General features: G+C 42.2%; 1 protein-coding gene and 1 long non-coding RNA gene across 5 annotated transcripts in view; one reads left to right on the top strand and one right to left on the bottom strand.

The window, feature by feature from the left end:
- Positions 1 to 5,612, top strand: part of LOC128314760 (uncharacterized) — a 35,254-nt gene extending 29,642 nt beyond the window's left edge. For both annotated transcript variants that reach the window (XR_008296766.1, XR_008296765.1), the window contains one exon: positions 58 to 5,612. This is a non-coding gene — a long non-coding RNA (uncharacterized LOC128314760). The remainder of the gene's footprint in view (positions 1 to 57) is intronic.
- The window catches only part of CPVL (carboxypeptidase vitellogenic like), a 112,409-nt gene that overhangs the window by 1,378 nt on the left and 92,864 nt on the right, over positions 1 to 18,167 (bottom strand). Inside the window, exon 12 of one of the 3 annotated variants that reach the window (XM_053218277.1) lies at positions 9,655 to 9,689. The exons of the other annotated variants lie outside the window; for them this stretch is intronic. Coding sequence (XP_053074252.1) covers positions 9,655 to 9,689 — 35 coding nt within the window. The remainder of the gene's footprint in view (positions 1 to 9,654; positions 9,690 to 18,167) is intronic. 3 annotated transcript variants of the gene reach the window in all.

Here is an 18,167-nt window from a genome sequence, read left to right as displayed (position 1 = left end):
AAGATGTAGAACGCATTCTTTTTTTTTTTTTAATGTTTTTATTTATTTTTCAGACAGAGAGAGACAGAGCGTGAGCAGGGGAGGAGCAGAGAGAGAGGGAGACACAGAATCGGAAGCAGGCTCCAGGCTCCGAGCTGTCAGCCCAGAGCCCGCCGCGGGGCTCGAACTCACAGACCGCGAGATCGTGACCTGAGCTGAAGTCGGATGCCCAACTGACGGAGCCACCCAGGCGTCCCGATGTACAACACATTCTTAAACACCTATAGTTAAGGTGAATTCAGACCCTAGTGCTAGGTGCCATACTAATTTAAGAAAGGGGTGGGGTCAGGGTGGGGTACTGGTCTTTGTACTCAGAAAGACTGTAGGCTCAGCAGCAAGTGCCCCAAGTAGAGGACCAGGAGAGGCCTTCATGATTCAGTACCAAAAGGGAAAGAACTGACAGTGGGTGTTGGCAGGCCTCCCGCATGGGGGAGTCATTGTAGCCTGAGATATTCTATGGCACATGTGGCAACCGGACAGCGGCCAGTAGTGGATGGAGTGAGGGATCCCATTCAGCGCGTTCTAGCTGCTAAGTCACAATCGGCAAGTAAGGACCACTTTGACGAGGCCCTTCGTAGCGTGTTTTACCTGTCTCAATTAAGAAGGGAACGGAGGCAGAAAAAGAGTACAGATATATTTCCGTAGTGCATTTATTATATTACAAATCCACCCCCAGCCCCCAGCATCTTACAACCTTGCCATGCGGCCAGTGGGGTCAACATCAGTAGATGAGTTTTGCTTTGCAGCTCACAGCTAGCCCAGGTGTGCAGAGAGATGGTAGAGATCACCATTCACACCAGCCTCGGTGACGGAGTGATACGGAGCTCTTCGGAGGCTTGCCCAAGTCACACAATCGTAACTGAGAGAATAAGCTAGAACCTGGCTTCTGATGCAGGCACCAGCGTTTTTATTCAAGTCGCGGTATTTGTACAACCATTCTTCACATTTGAGCCAAACTTTGCAGCTTAGTCACAGAACACTTCACCCATCTCTCAACAGCCCTCTGAGGCAGGTAAGGGAAGCAGACCGCCATTAAGTGAGCTAGGACTTAACCCTCACATGCGATTGGAAACACCTGCCTCATGCAACACTCCATCAATGGCCGTTTGTCCCTTGCTGCAACGACAGTGGAGCCCATCTACCATTTGTGTTCAAGCTTGCATCTGGGAACCCAACATGTCTTGCTTCGTCACAGACTGAAAGTGAACATACGTGTGACATGAGTCCCTGTAGGTGACTCTGGAGGAAAACTTTTGCTGCCCCCACAATCCCAGGCTAGAATTCTCTCCTGTAGATTCCCATCCAAATCTCCAGCCTTGGCAGAAATCTGATGAGTGATTTTGTGCAACTTCAGCTCAGCTGAGGACACTTAAGAAAGTCATGTTTGTGACAAAACCCAGCCGCTGCTTCGACTGGAAATGAATTTGGCAGCAATGGTCCGGAACGGTGGTATGCTGAATCCAAGAGCTAAAAGGTCAGTCTGCCTCCAGGACCAGAGCTGCAGCTAATTGGGGGGGGGGGGGGGGAGCCTTTATGGCGTGGCTTGGAGTCAGTGTGCAGGAGCAAGACTTGAGGCACAGCAAGCTGTGTGACACTGGACAAGTAATTTACCTGCTCTGAGCCTCAGTTTCCTTAACTGTACAAGAGAGAAGAAAGTATTACCTCTTGGGATAGTTGGGAATTACATGAGAAATTAATGGAGTAATGTTCATGGAACACTTAGCACGGTGTCTGGACTGGGATGGAACTCAATAAATATTAGCCATTGTCATTATTTTTCCAATGATCCTCCCTATTCAAAAGCCAGGATCAAAATGCTTGCATCAAACTACCCTAAAGCCTTGCATTCCTACACTAGCATCAAGAAATCTGGGTTTGAGGGGGTTGCTGAAAACAGTGGCTCTCAAACGTGACTGTGCCCCAAGATGCTTGAGCTTCTTAAGACAGATTGCTGAGCCCCAACCCCTAGACTTTCCAGCTCTGAAGGTCCAGGGCAGGGCCTGACGCTTCTAACAATTCCAAGGTAATGCTGATGCTGTTGGTCCAAAGACTACTCTTTGAGAACCACTGTTTAGAAAACCTTTTACAATTCTGTGGCAAACCGGGCAATTCTCTATTTATATCAATAGAGAACGCAAACAGAAATTAACACCTAGTCATGATCTCATCTTAGTGTATTTCTTCCTCATCATCTGCCCTCTTGGTATTTACACACACATACACACACACACACACGTGCATGTGCGCACACATACACACACACGCACACACACTTCCATGACCATGATAATCAAGTGGTGAAGAAGAGATTGGGTTGGGTGTTAACAATTCTTATTCTCAGTAACCTGCATGGCCCCCCAGCCTAGGACCAAATCACATCAAAAACGGTGCCATGAAGATTGGAAGGAAAAACTCATTTAGGAACAAGGTCGTTTTCGCATGTCACAAAATTTTCAAAGTATATTCCCTAGCAGATTAATATAGAGCATTTTACTGATGTTAACTTCAAAAATAAATTTACGAGTGCCAGAAAAAAAACCAAAAGATAAATTTTTGAGTGCTGAAAAAAATCACTCTGTTGTTTATAGCCAAGCTGCTCACCACTCACAAATCAAGGGCACAAACCACCGCACGGTTTTTAGAGGTGTGTAACAAAATGCGACAGGGCCATGATTCCATATTTAAATGCGACAAGATTAATCCCAAGGCTCCCTGGGTAGAATTGGTCTCAGCAACAGAAACTGCGTATGTTGGGTGTTTCCACACGAGAGCTGAAACCTCTAAACTCATGTATTCCAGATGTTCCAGGGGGTCACAAATGTGTCATGAATCTTAAAAGGGTTATGCAAACACTTTCAAGCTTCATTCCACTTTAATTTTTAGAGAAGGATATAATTCTCCCTGGAACCAGAAACGTGGACCTGGCTGTAAAGGTTTCCCGGTTGTGCTTTTATAGGCGACAAGATATCGTGGGAAATTCACACTGGGCTTGTTGATGTGGGTGTATCAGGGGAGACTTCGTGGGAGCCTTGGAGGAGCAGATATCTGGACAGACGATGCTGGCTGGGGTGGGGGAGGGACCACACCCAGAGGAAACTGCCCTTGCAAACACAGAGGAGTGCGAAAGTGCACAGACACCCCACAGCCCTCGAGCGGTTCCGCACATGAACTGTCAGTACAGAGCCCGATGCGGGGCTCGGGCTCACAAACCACAAGATCATGACCTGAGCTGAGGTCTGACACCCGACCAACGGAGCCACCCAGGCGCCCCACCCTTCTAACCATTTTTAAATGGACAGTAGCATTTAGTGCATTCACAATGTTGTGCAACCGTCACCACTATCTTGTTGCAGAATGTTTTCATCACCCCAAAGGGAACCTGATATCCATTAGCTATCTCTTCCCATTCTCCTCTCCCTGCCAGCCCCTGGCAATCACTAGGCTGCCTTCTGTCTCTATGGAGTTGCCTCTTCTGGACATGTCTTAAAGGGTTTTAAGCAGGGTAGTGAGTGATATGCTCAGATTTGCATTATAGAAAGATGACTTCTTGCGTATTGAGGGGGCTGATTTAGAAGGAAATGATACTGAGGCAGGGAGGCAAATTTGGAGACCAGCTGTCCAGGTGAGAGAGGATGTGGGTACACGGGAGAAATGGGGAGGAGGGGAAGGAGAAGAGGAATGTCGGGCTGGAACCAACAAAATCAGTGACTAATCAGACATAAAGGTAAAGTGAAAGCATCCCCCAGCACATACACACATCACCCCATTTCAGGCTTCTGTCCCAGCTTTGCAAGGGGAGAGGCTATTAACCAAGAAAGAAGAAAAAGAGGTGAGTTTGGGAAGCAAGCAATGTGGGATAGATTTATAAATCTCTTTTTTCACTACAGGACGATGCAAACCTGGAAGAGAATCTTGCTTGTTATGGTTTCTGATTTATACTAGAGTTGTTTTATTATTTTTACCTTATTTCATATTTACAAAATCTTAACCTTTTCGTTTGCAGACCGTAACCATGAGCAGAAACGGAATAAATAGGCCCTGAAAGAAAAAAATATACTAAAAACAAAAGGTACTTGGGAATGAGAATAAAAAAACAAGCCACAGCTTGTTATCAAAACCAACAACGATAACCCTTCCCCTAAAAAAAAAAAAAAAAAAAAAAAAAAAGCAGAGGTCAAAGTTAAGAGCTGCTCCCAAAACACTCCGGGAAAACTTGAGATTTACCAGTGTATGTGTCTAGCGTAGCAATGGATTATTGAACACAACGGGGAAAGGTGCTTTAGCTGACCGAAATGTAGCCATCACAATGGAACACATCCTTGTATCCAATACGTAGCTTTGATGCTATTGACAGTTCCCTAAGGGCCTCCTAGATATACCATCTCACTTAATCAGTTACAACAATATCATAATTTAGGATTTCCACTTAAAAAAAAATTTTTTTTAATGTTTATTTATTCTTGAGGTGGAAGGAAGGAGCAGAGAGAGAAGGAGACACAGAATCCAAAGCAGGCTCCAGGCTCCAAGCTGTCAGCACGGAGCCTGACGCGGGGCTCAAACCCACAAGCCGTGAGATCATGACCTGAGCCGAAGTCAGATGCTTAACCAACTGAGCCACCCAGGCGCCCCAAGATGTCCACTCTTGACCATGATGCAATAGCATGTGTCAAACCAACCCCACCCCACAAGAACACCAAAGGCCGAATTAAAAAGAAAAGAATGCTGGGGCGCCTGGGTGGCTCAGTCGGTTAAGTTTCCGACTTCGGCTCAGGTCATGATCTCACAGTTCGTGGATTCAAGCCCCGCGTCGGGCTCTGTGCTGACAGCTCAGAGCCTGGAGCCTGTCTTCGGATTCTGTGTCTCCCTCTCTGTCTCTGTCCCTCCCGTTGTTTCTCTCTCTCTTAAAAATAAATAAAACATTAAAAAAAAAAGTTAAAAAAAAACCCCAAAAACGCTGTTTGAAAAGTATCAGAAAGCAACGAGGGCCTGAGAGGCCAAGACCATGGAGAAAAGAGAATCGCAGAGAAGTGAACCTAACATTTTGTGCTGCTTTTCTCTCTGAGAAACTCACCAATGCCTAAGCTTCTCTTGCCAAGAAGCCAAAAAAAAAAAAAAAAAAAAAAAAGTGACAGATAAAAGGATGAAAAGCGAAGCAAGGCTTAGGGTGTCTGGGAGACCAAAAAATAGAAAGAAAGAAAACCCCAAAGAAACAAAAGATGCAATTTGAAATTGCAGGCTTGTCATGGAGGTGAACATCACAGGCTTTCTGTTAGACCCATCAAAGACAAGGTTAGCCCTCCAAAACCTGACCTCTAGCACCCAGTCACCATGTGAGCCCCTGACTGAAGCCAGATGATCCGCCCCTATACTAACTGGCTTTCAGGGAAAAAAAAAAAAAGCCTTTTTTGAAGAAAGATAACATCATTTTTCATACATTTTGTCCAGCATTCAAGAAAACGTAGTAGGCATGCCAAAAGATAAGATCAAAGGTCCGGAGACCAAGGGAAAAAGCAGACAACAGAAAGAGACCACAGGGGTCCAGATACTGGAGCTGTCAGGGATAGATTTTAAAATAACCATGACCAAATTATTTAAGAAGTTATGGAAAACACGGAGGAAAGAAAAAAAAAGACATGAGATGACAAAATATTTAACTGTGTTTAACTGGAGTCCTGGAATAAGAAGAGAAGGAAGGAACAGTACAAAAGAAATAGTAAAGTTTAGAGACCGTGAGTAAAAAACTCTCCAAAATTGGCAAAAGTCAACACGCCACAGCTTTGAGGAGCTCTATGAAACTACGTGGGAAAAATCCAAAGAAAACTGACCACATCTGGGCACACAACGGTAAACTGTTAACACCAAAGACAGAGAGAAAATCTTAAAAGTTGCCAGAAAAAGAAATCGCACTTTCAATAACTTCAAAGAAACAAGAAAGCTGACTCGTTAACGGAAACGATGGGAGCTAGAAGACTGTGAAATCCTATCTTTCAAGTTAGAAAAGAAAACAGCTACAACCTAGAATGTCCATGTAAATGACCGCATACAGATATTTTTCAAGGAAAGAAAAAACTGGAGAAAGGTCTTGCCGGCAGGTGTGTAAAGAAAGGTTTGAAGATTGTTCTTCAGACAGAAGGGTAATGGTCCCTAATGGAAACATGCAAACACGGAGGAGAATGAAAAGCAACTGAGAATCTACATGTGCACATAAAAATAAATGGATGGCAATAATAATAATGTCTTGTGGAGTACAAACCACATAGACGTTAAAAAAAAAAACAAAACAAAAAAGACAACAGTTGCACAAAAGGTGGCACAGAGTTAAGGTATTTTCAGGTATTTGCATATCTGGCAAATGATACATGCACTGATTCAAAGCCAACTTTCTGTTTGTTTTTTTTAAATTATTTATTTATTTATTTATTTATTTATTTATTATTTTAATGTTTTATTTATTTTTGAGAGAGAGAGAGAGACAGAACGTGAACAGGGAAGGGGCAGAGAGAGAGGGAGACACAGACTTTGAAGCAGGCTCCAGGCTCTGAGCTGTCAGCACAGAGCCGGATGCAGGGCTCAACTCACAAACCGCGAGATCATGATCTGAGCCAAAGTCGGACACTTAACTGACTAAGCCCCTTTTTATAATTTTTTTAAAATTTAAATCCAAGTTAGTTAACATCCACTGTAATAATTGTCTCAGGAATAGAATTTAGTAAACACCCAGTGCTCATCTCCAAAGTGCCCTCATTAATACCCATCACCTATCTAGCTCATCACACTACCCAACTCCCCTCCAGCAACCCTCAGTTTGTTCTCTGTATTTAAGAGTCTCTTGGGGCACCTGGGTGGCACAGTCGGTTAAGCGTCCGACTTCAGCCAGGTCACGATCTCGCGGTCCGTGAGTTCGAACCCCGCGTCGGGCTCTGGGCTGACGGCTCAGAGCCTGGAGCCTGTTTCCGATTCTGTGTCTCCCTCTCTCTCTGCCCCTCGCCCGTTCATGCTCTGTCTCTCTCTGTCCCAAAAATAAATAAACGTTGAAAAAAAAATTAAAAAAAAAGAGTCTCTTATGGTTTGCCTCCATCTCTGTTTTTATCTTATTTTTCCTTCCCTTCCCCTATGTTCATCTGTTTTGTTTTTGAAAGACCACATGTGAGTGAAATCATATGATATCAAAGTCAACTTTCTTAAATCCGCACGTGTGTTGTAATCTCTAAGGACATGGTCAAAGGATGGATAATATCCCTACATTTATTGCAGCATTATCTACAATAGCCAAGTGATGGAAATAGCTCAAGTGTCCATCGACAGACGAATGGATAAAGAAAATGTGGTATATATATGCAGTGGAATATTACTCAGCCATGAAGAAAGAATGAAATTTTGCCATTTGCAATGACATGGAGGGAGCTAGAGACTATAATGTTAAAGTAAAATAAGTTAGAGAAAGACAAATACCATACGATTTCACTCATATATGGAATTTAGGAAACAAAACATATGAACAAAGAAAAAAGAGAGAGAGAGAGAGAGAGAGAAACCAAGAAAGAGACTCTTAACTATAGAAAACAAACTGATGGTAACAGAGGGGACATGGGTGGGGGGATGGGTGAAATAGGTGAAAGGGATTAAAAGTACACTTATCATGATGAGCTCTGAGTGATGGATAGAATTGTTGAATCATTACATTGTACACCTGAAGCTAATATAATATTATACGTTAACTATACTAGAATTAAAATTTAAAAATTAACACAAAATAAAATTAAAGGAGAGATGATAAAACAAGGTATTATTAACAAGGTAATAGTGGTTTTTTAAAAAAGACATTTTGTCTCCAAAGGAAAAGACAAGATAGACGGATGAGAATAAATGGCAGAGACCTTTCTGTGTAACATGAAAAACAGACTCCTGACAATCAGGGAGCCTTTAAATGAGAAGAAATCTGGTGATCAAGTCATATCCCCCATCTTTTTGGAGAGACACAAAATGAATGCCTCAGAGATGAAGGCCCTTCAATCACATCTCTTAGCCTAATCTCACCAAATCAAATCGGTTAGATGTTTCAATGTGCTATGAATGTCTCTGATTAAAAAAAAAAAAAAGTCATGGAAATTCTCTTTAAATCAGCTCCAAGAATTTCTATGTTAATTTCAGCAATGTCGGTATGAATGACTAAGGTTAGAACCTTCTCCTCCTTGATCATTTTTGCCAGTGGAAAACTAAAGCACAGGACAGTGTCGTAGGAAGCAATTCGGCTTAGTGGTCAAAAGCATGAACTCAGGATTCAGCATGTCTGGATTTGAGTCCAGCCCCTTGACTTTGGCACAGGGACTTAACTGCTTCAATTTTCTCATCTGTAAAAATGAAGGTAAAAATTAGGGTGACCAGTTGTCCCAGTCTGCCCTGACCGGAGGGATTCCTGGGAATATGGGATCTTCAAAGTGCTAAAGTTGAAAAAGGGTCAGGCAAACTAGGATAGTTTGTTACTCTAAGAATATCTAACTTTTTGTACGGATTCAAAGAGATGCATATTAAACACTGCACAGCACTCAGTTGGTAAATACATAGTAAGCTTGTACCGTGTGCCGTACAGACATATATCAACACTCAAGCAATGGTCATCAGACTATTATCTCCTTTTTTATCGTCAGAGGAGTAAGTTTTCCCTTTAAGAGTGGAGAAAGATCAGAAGTTACAACACTAATAAATATAAAATGTAGTACTACACTTGTTCAGAAGAAGAATTATATTGTTCAGGAGGGACAAAAATTCTCTTCCAGGCTTTCTTTATTTCCATGCTATGAATCCTTCCTTCCCACGGGAAAGGTCCCAATTAAAGTAAGAAAGCAGATTGAATGTGAGCTCAAACTTCTGTCAATATGCTTGACTTAACTGTCTAGAGTGAATTTTATCCCTTAAACCTGCCAACATCATGATCCGTCCTATCCTTTCCCTCCACCCCCTTTTACCACTTGCAATGCCAAACACCCTCTTCTCCCCACATAGAAATGTCAAGCAAGCAAGACCTCACTTGTCTTAGCAGAATGGCAAAAAGCCATTCTGTCTGCTTTTATCCCCTTTGAAGAACTCACTTTACAACCTAGGATTTGATGCAGTTAAAAAAAGCAATCGAAACTTCACTTCCTCCATGTCCAGTTTTATATGTGAAATCCACAAGAGGGTAAAGAGCACAAAATCCAGTTCATTAATTACTCGTACTCAATATCTAGCTTTATGATCTGTTTGTAGTTTTCTTTGGGAGGAGAGAAGGGGGGAGCCAGGGAGCAGAGGGCAGACGTTACGGCAGCAAATGCTCTCTGCTGGGGGTGCATCGAGTACGTAGAGCCCGACTCGCTGCCTTCTGGGGAACAGGGAGACAAGAGCCAGCCATCCCGCTGAAGGTTGACCTCCTACAAACATCAGTGCAGGGAGGCTCTAGCATTGTGTGCTGGAGCTCTGGCACTGGCTCAGGACAGCCGATTGTGTCTATTGCTGCCCAACTCCACGTTCAGTGGTGTTATGTTGGTAGCCTGAAATCAACCACAGTGGAATATTTACACCGCGAAAATGGGCAAACACTACAGATCAATGTCTCCCCCCTCTCCCAAGCCAGTTTACCTTCCGACCACTGGTTCTCTGACATCTTGGCTCTCCTGGGGAAAGATGAAACATTAGAGCATTCTTCCTCTGTCCCAAAATAAATAAAAGAAATATCTACTCAAATCAATAAATTATGAGGTCTAAAACGTCTCTGAGATCTTGGCTTAGGAAATCAGATGGGCAGGGTTTCAAATATTTGCAGAAAGATGAGAAGGTCCTGCTGCCTGCTTCCAGTCCTGCCTACCCCCACTGAGTTCTGGTATAATAGGCAATAAGAGTTTCAAGACCACACCACAGCATTCATGGATGCTTCTGTTTGTAGGAGAGCCCTTGCGACACCCCAAAGCTGGTCCATTTGGGACAACTACTGACTAGAAAGGGTACCTAGATTCTACTATGCTCCTGACCCACAGCCTAAGGGGACCCCAGACCCAAAAATGTCCCCAGGAATTGAGGATATGGGACACGCCAATGATCACAACATTTTCATGATGTTATTGGTTGAAATAAAACAAGGCACATGGTTTTCACTAGCAAAGCAAAGACTGTCCAAGGCACAGGTAGTGTCTTTGGTCCAGTTGATGATGTGGCGGTTTCTTAACACAACTTTATTTCATTCTTGCCCTTTTCTCGGCCCCACTCCACCCTCCACCTTGTTTATTTTTTGGCTCTGTTTAACATTTCCACAAGCAATTTTGTGGATCTGGTTACACTTCAAATTGAAACACAAAATGTTGCCGTTTAAAAAGCAACCCCAGTTCCCTTTGCTCCTCAAATATCATTAAGTTTTAAAACCTATTCTCCATGTGTGGATAATACTTTAAACGTTAGTCTTCTTAGTATTTATTCACTTCTCATAATGAAATGGTTCTCTGTTAAATTTCAATAGATATTAAAAACCACTCAACAGCTAAGAGAAAATTATGCATCATTGCCTAGCTGTTATACCTCAGTAAATAGATTTGCTACCCAATTTATATTTTAAATAATACAATAAATTAGCTCCCTGAGTATTAACTAACTGCATATTTGGGTAGCTTAATTTAGAAGCATTCTTTTTATGCTAATCAGCCCTCTCTAATGAAATAGAACCACATGAACTAAGATGACTCTTGGCAAATTATCAGAGTAAAATTGGGAGTCGCTATTGTTTATTATTTCCTTTGTTTTCAGGAAGGAAGCTGTGTGGTTTTTTTTTTGTTTTGTTTTTCTTTTTTTTTTAGGAAAAAAAACCCAAACACCAAAAACTCAATTTTTTTAAAGGACAGGACATTCTAGTCAGCCACTGAGATAATGAAACTTCTCCAACTCCTCCCATACATTTATTTCCCAGAATATTTCTCCTTTCTTCTCCTGTGTAACACAGAAAGGAAATCGTCTTCAGCTGACATGAACAGGGCATCCTTTCGTTTGAAGGGAATTGCTTTGAACCATTCATGATCTTAGCACACCTAGTCTATTTCCTAGAAGACACTTTGGTACATGCAATTGGTAAGCAACCACAGCACTCCTTGAGAATTGCATTTTTCACACACACACACACACACACACACACGCACACACGAATGGGCGTGAATATAAGGTAGCGCCCAGTTTGATTTTCATTCACTGGACATTTACTGGGTGCTGGGAACGGTGCTAAGGGGTTTGCTACAGAGATAAATGATATCATATTCTTGTCTTCAAGGAGCTCAGTGTCAAGGAGGGGAGGAAGGCAATTAAGGAGGTAAACTAAAGAGAAACCCCAGTGAGGTACATGCACTAGAAGATGTACATAGAGATGTAGAGCAGGAGGTATTCTGGGAGAAGGAGGGCTTCCTAGAGGTCAATTTATTTATTTATTTACTTATTTATTTGTAATCTCTATGTTCGAATGGGGCTCAAACTCATGACAAGATCAAGAGTGGCATACTCTACTGACCGAGCCCCCTAGGGGTAGTTCTCATCCCTGAAAGGCAAATGGGGGTTTTCTGGGCAGCCAGAGGAGCAGAAAGGGCCTTTCCATGGGGATTGCTGACTAATAAAACAGCAAGGTGGGTCTGGGGAATTATAAGGTGTTTTGTTTCGTTCTTTAGGATTCTAATGGAGAAGGAGGGAGGGTGAGAATTCAGGTGGGGGGAAGAAAGCCCAGGCCAGACTAACCTCTTTACTACTCTATGGAGAGACTTCAGGCTTTATTCTACAGGTAGCAGGGATTCCGTGAGGAGGTTTGAATAAGGGAAAACATGATCAGACTGGCATTTGAAAAAAGGACCGAGAGACGAGTAGAGTGGAGAGGAGGACCACTCTAGCTGGAAGACCAGCTATTGTCAAAGGAAAAAAAAAATTTAAACCACAACTTAAAACACAGAGTGTTCTTGAATAGCATCTTCTAAAGCCTGTGCCTTTTCTTAAAACACCACAAAGCAAACACAGTTTCGTTTTCGAATATGTAAAGTAAGGGAACCATCTTTTTAAAAATGTGCCCAAAAGGCTATACGGTGTTTTTTTTTTTTAATTGTGTTATATAAAATCAGTGTCTTTCTCGTTAAATAGTTCTTTGTGGTTTCTGTGTCAAGCACTAGGATATGAATCAAGTCAGGCTGCTGAGAGGGATCTATAAAGCAGATGTGGCGAATGCTAGTAATATTTACCAATTACTATTCTTCTTAATTTTCTGGCAAGACACATAGCAAAGCAACTGGCTAAGTCACTTCACCTCCTTCTTGTCTCAGTGGGAAAGTAATGGAAGTGGGGGTATTTTTGATGTGCTGGGAAAAGATTCAGACTCTCCTCCCAATGGTCTAGGTCTTGCCTGCAAATCTGTGGCGTACATTAAAATCTGTTTGCTTTTTAAAAATTTATTACACTTTTTTTAACGTTTATTTGAGAATGACTGGGACAGAGCAGGAGCGGGAGAGGGGCAGAGAGAGAAGGAGAGAAGAATCCAAAGCAGGCTCCAGGCTCTGAGCCATCAGTATGGAGCCTGACACAGGGCTTGAACTCACCAGCTGTGAGATCATGACCTGAGCCGAAGTCGGATGCTTAATCGACTGAGCCACCCAGGTGCCCACGTCTACTTTTTTCAGTTGCTTCTTATATTGAGTCACTGCTGGTGAGTTGAAGTGAAAAGGGGCTGAGGAACTTTCTAAAAAAAATTTTTCTTATTTTTTTTTAAGCTGGATATTTTGGTAGCCAACCTTAGCCCTAGACATCCAGAGAGAAAAATGCATCTGCCTAACCAGAGCAGTGACAAGACTTGGACACGATGTGTTCACTTCAGCCTTTCACCGTGTGTGGAAGCCTTTCCATTTGATGATAGCCAGAGAAGACGGGAAAGACAGCAAGAGTGAAAGAAGACAAACTGAATGGCAGACGTGAGAAAGGGCATTAAGCCCCCCTTCAACCAAACAAGCCCACAGGAGAGAGGACTAAGAGGAAGTCCAAGAGTTGGTGAGAAAGTGAAATAATCATATCTCTTATACATTACTGGCAAGAATATAATCCGTTTAGAAAACAGTTTGGCGTTATCTGAGGAAGCTGCAGATGCTCAAACCCTGTGAACTCATCAGTGACACTTTTAGGCATTATTCTTAGAAAGAAGTTCTTGCACACAGGCACAAGGACATATGTTCAAGAACGTTCACAGCAGCAATGTTTGTAGTAGCAGAAAAACTGGCAACAACCCATGTGTCCAGCAGCAGAGGAATGGATGAGTGGTATAATCATGCCGTGGAATACTATGCAGCAATGAAAAAGAAACAAAGCACAACCGAACCTATTGACATGGATGAATCTCAGAAAGCACTGAACAGCATAAGCATGTTATTGCAAAATACATATAGAATAAGTCCTTTTATATAAAATTAAACATGAAAAGAAAAATATTGTTTATGGAGATGCATATCTGTAGTATATGCATCTTTCCTTTATAAAAGGAAAAGGATGGGGTGGGGGTGGTGCCTGGGTGGCTCAGTCGGTTGAGCACCCGACTCTTGATTTCAGCTCAGGTCATGATCTCATAGTTCATGGGTTCGAACCCCACGTCAGGCTCTGTGTTAGCATGAAGCCTGCTTGGCTTGCTCCCTCTCTCTCTGCCCCCATCCTGCTTATGCTCACTCTCTCTCTCTCAAAAATAAATAAATAAGCTTTAAAAATCTAATAAAAAAGGAAACGGATGATAAAATCAAAATCCAGGACGGTGGTTTACCTCCAGAGGCAATGAGGGAAGGGAGTGGGATTGGGGAAGGTAAGTTCTTGGTAATGCTGCATTTCTTAAACTGGCTGGTAAGTACAAAGGTGTTCATTCATCATTATTTGTTTTATCTCACACAAGTGTTATATGTACTCTTTGGTTACTATTCAATTTTTAATTAAAAAAAAAGTAAAGCAAAACCACCTACAGATGCTGCCAAAGTCACAAAAAGGAATCTTTAAAAAATTTAACATGTTCTCTGTCATGCTCTTCTCATCTGTCCAACACAGACCTGATGAGATGGGCCATGTGTCTAAAACAGCAAGTGGGGAGGATATAGAGAAGCAATTAAATGGAAACCAAAGCAAAAATGGGAAGTGCCCCTCTGGCGAGCGGCTCTGAGAAGACCGGGCTGGTGCCAGAATCTAAACCTTGGGACTCTGGTTGCCGCAGAAGAAAATAAATATTAGGAACAAAAATAAACACCCATATACTCCAGGCAGGACAGCAGAAGAGCAGAAAGGAGGCCAGATAATTGGAGGTTTTGTTTTGCTAGACATTTTTTCCCTCTTTAAATCTAAATTCCTATAGTCCCCTGCTTCCCTGGTTCCATATGTTAGAGGCTCAGTACACATGGCACAGAAAAAAGACAAAAACAAAAAGGCTGGACGCTTCATTTATTGTCAACAGGGATGTTTCAGATTATTGTTGAACTAGAAGGGACTCAATGCTTTAGAAACATCTCGTTACTCAGTGTATTTTTATTTATTATTATTAGACTGCCATGTGGCAAAATGTGGACTATGTCCCCAGCCCCTCTATTTCTTCTACCTCTCACCGAAATTGTTGAGTAAAGTTACAACAGGATACAGCTGCTGTAGTTTCAAGCCTTCCTGATAAATAACATTTAGTTGAGCCTTTAAAACATAGTATCTATTTAGGACCCTATTACACTGGGAAGAGAGCTTCTTGCCCTGTGAAAACAGATTAACGCTAGGAGAGGCAGTAGGAATATTTATTCCACGCTTACTAGGTGCCAGGTAAGTGTCAAGTGATATATGAAATATATATGACATATATTCAATATAGTCAAGTGAAATATATACATATATATATATATATTTCTACACACACACATAGATACACGCATTATCTCATTGAATCCTAGCAACTAATCTTTTCATGAGAGAGAGAGAGAGATTAATGTTATCCCCACTTCATTGATGAAGAACCTCTTGGAGAGGTTAAGTAACTTGCCCAAGGTCACACAGATAGTAAGTGGTGGAACAGGGTCTAGAGCTGTATCCAATCTTTTAATCTCTGCGCTATGTCACTTGAGTATGGCGATAGCAGTAGTTAGAATTGCCAAGGTCATGAACTCGAAATACACTTCAAGGCTACTTGAGAGCTAAACTCATAACTCATAACTCACTCTCCAAAGGTGGTCTATGGTTGGGGGTGGGGAGGATCTAGAAATTATTCAATAAATCAAATAGTCTAATGCATGGATTCTTGGTCATTTTGTGTCATGTGTCCATGGGTCTACTGTGGCCTGTGGACACTTCTCTGAATAATGTTTTAAAATACATTTTATATGGGGGCGCCTGGGTGGCTCAGTCGGTCGAGCATCCGACTTCGGCCCAGGTCATGATCTCACAGTTTGTGAGTTCAAGCCCCGCATCGGGCTTTGTGCTGACAGCTCAGAGCCTGGAGCCTGCTTCAAATTCTGTGTCTCCCTCTCTCTCTGCTCCTCCCCTGCTCATGCTCTGTCTCTCTCTCTCTCTCCTTCAAAAATAAATAAAATAAAAAATATTTAAAAGACATTTTACATATATGTACATATATAACAGATTACAAATGAACCCATTATATTGAAATTAACAACGTAGTAAAAAATAAATTTGCAGTATAGCATTATGTGTACTTCCATATGAACACATTCAACAAGAGCGACTAGTGGGTCTGGTAACTACCGTAATTAAAAAAAATTTTTTTAAACATTTATTCATTATTTGAGAGAGAGAGAGAGAGAGAAAGAGAGACAGCATGAGCAGGGGAGGGGAAGGGAGATAAAGAGAGGATGCAGAATCTGAAGCAGGCTCAAGGTTCTGAGCTGTCAGCACAGAGCCCAACATGGGGCTCGAACTCATGAACCATGAGATCATGACCTGAGCCAAAGTCAGACACTAAACCGACTGAGCCACCCGGGCGCCCCCAATAACCACTGTTAATTTTAAAGTAGTAGTGATGTTGATAAATGTTGTTTCAAGGTATTTGAAACAGTATGTGTATTTGATATGAAAGTATTTCTGCTTTCTATTGGTGACAGAGTCAAAGGTACTGCTAAGGCCTCTGCGGTTTGTTGCCTACATTCATAATGGGAGGAAATGCTAAATTTCGTAATTCATAATGGAAGGAAATGCTATTTAAGTTTGAAGTCAGTGAACATAAAATGCATTTTTTTCCCTTCTAAGTTCACTGACCCTTTGAATACTAACCACAGATGCTTGCCCTAGGTTAAGAACTCTTACTAAAGAACTGAACGATCACCTAATAAAAATGTTACGTTTACTCCTGATAAAGTTTCAGTTGAAATCATTGCATTTTTATTTTTGCTTTGACATGACGTTAATTGTATCTAATCACCATAGTATTTTACCAATGATTAATATCCAGAAATAAATTCAAGGTGCCTGGTGGACACCCATCTTTGCCAAGAATCGATCTGGATGACGTTTACAGCAGTCGATCTGGTTGTCTCATTTTTGACAAGTAGCAAAGACATGGTACTATCTAAAGACTTTGCACAGAAGACCATGGCATTTCAGTACAGCACAAAAGTCTGCTGGGAGAAGGAAGCTAATGTTTTGAGTAAATAACAGAGGCTTCCTACGAGTCCAAATTACTAATGGTCTATCAGTATTTTGAGAGAACAAAGACCACTTGTGAAATCTACAATGCACAGCAGGGACTGAGGTCTAAAATTTAGCTTAAGGTTTTGTCTCAGGATTTCAGAGAATCAGAGCCCCACAAGTAGACACTGTTGGCTATAGGACACTTTTCTAAAAAGTGAGGTTTCAGATCAATGGCTGGTTTGTTAAGAGTGAAACTATGTTCTCAGGTTTCTGGTTGACCTGTGTAAGGAAGTAAAATCGGTCAGGATTTAGAGCAGCCTGTAGGCATCAGAATGGAACTTTATCCAAACATAAGCCACATGGGATTCCTGCAAGAGGAGGACATTTGGGCATCAGTAGAAGGACAAAAGACATCACAATTTAGGGTTCCCCCAAACAGGATGCATTAGAATTCTCTAACAAGCTTATATACTGATTCTCCGGTCCTACCCCAGACAAAGTCAGAATATTTGGAGATAGGGCCTGGGAATCTATATTTGCAAGCGTTGGCAAAATGCAGCGGATTAACAATGGTCCCACATTCTTTGCCATTCTTCCCATTAAGAGGAATCTAGGCCTCTTCTGTGATTTGCTTTGACCAAGAGAATGCAGTGGAAATAATTTTCTGGAACTTTTGAACCCTGGGCTTAAAAGGACCGACATCTTTGGCTTCTAAATTTGGGAAGCCACCTGCCATGTTGTGAAGCTAGGTCGGGACACTGCATGGTTAGGGGCCGTATGGAAAGAGCACTGGAGAAGAAGAGGCCACCTTGGATGTCTCAGCTTTTGCCAGACTCACAGCTGAATGCAGCTGCCTGGGTGGTCTCAGGCTATCTCAGGTGAGTCAGAAGAACCATCGAGCTGAGCCCATTCCACCCACATAATGAGAAATAATAAATTGCTTCTGTGTTAAGCCACTGACTTTTGGAGTGATCGATTATTCTGTTAATAAATAACTGAAAGAGGGAAATATTTGCTGACAATTCTTTATTCTTTTTCCTGAAAAAAATCTATTCTTCGCTTGGAATCTTGCTAGGAGTTGAAGAGCAAGGCTGGATCCATCTTTCTAATGCAGATAGACTAATTACACTGAGCGCTTAGGGGAAGTCTGATATTATGCAAAGACCTATATCTCATGTGGCATCAGGCAAACCACCAGCCTCTGATGCCATCCCCACTCCCCCTGCCAACCCTGAGAGCTCACAACTACATTATCTGGGTGGCCTTTGTGGCACCCTCAGATCCCCCTTCGAAGATGGACCAGCTCCCAGCCTCCAGCCATCAGCACCTTCAGGTCTGCCTCAGCTGCAGACAGCAGCCTTTCCCAAGATGATGCCCTTCCGAGGGCAGCCCGCATTTGGTGACTGAGTGAGGTGGGGGGTTAAAGGCTTGGCCATTTTGGCCCAATGTCGGACGTGGATGGAAGAAGACTCTCTCCAGAGCTCCCTTGCTGGGTTGGCCAA

Source organism: Acinonyx jubatus, chromosome A2 (assembly GCF_027475565.1).
Source record: "Acinonyx jubatus isolate Ajub_Pintada_27869175 chromosome A2, VMU_Ajub_asm_v1.0, whole genome shotgun sequence".
NCBI lineage: Eukaryota > Metazoa > Chordata > Mammalia > Carnivora > Felidae > Acinonyx > Acinonyx jubatus.
This window is presented reverse-complemented; position numbering and strand designations above follow the sequence as displayed.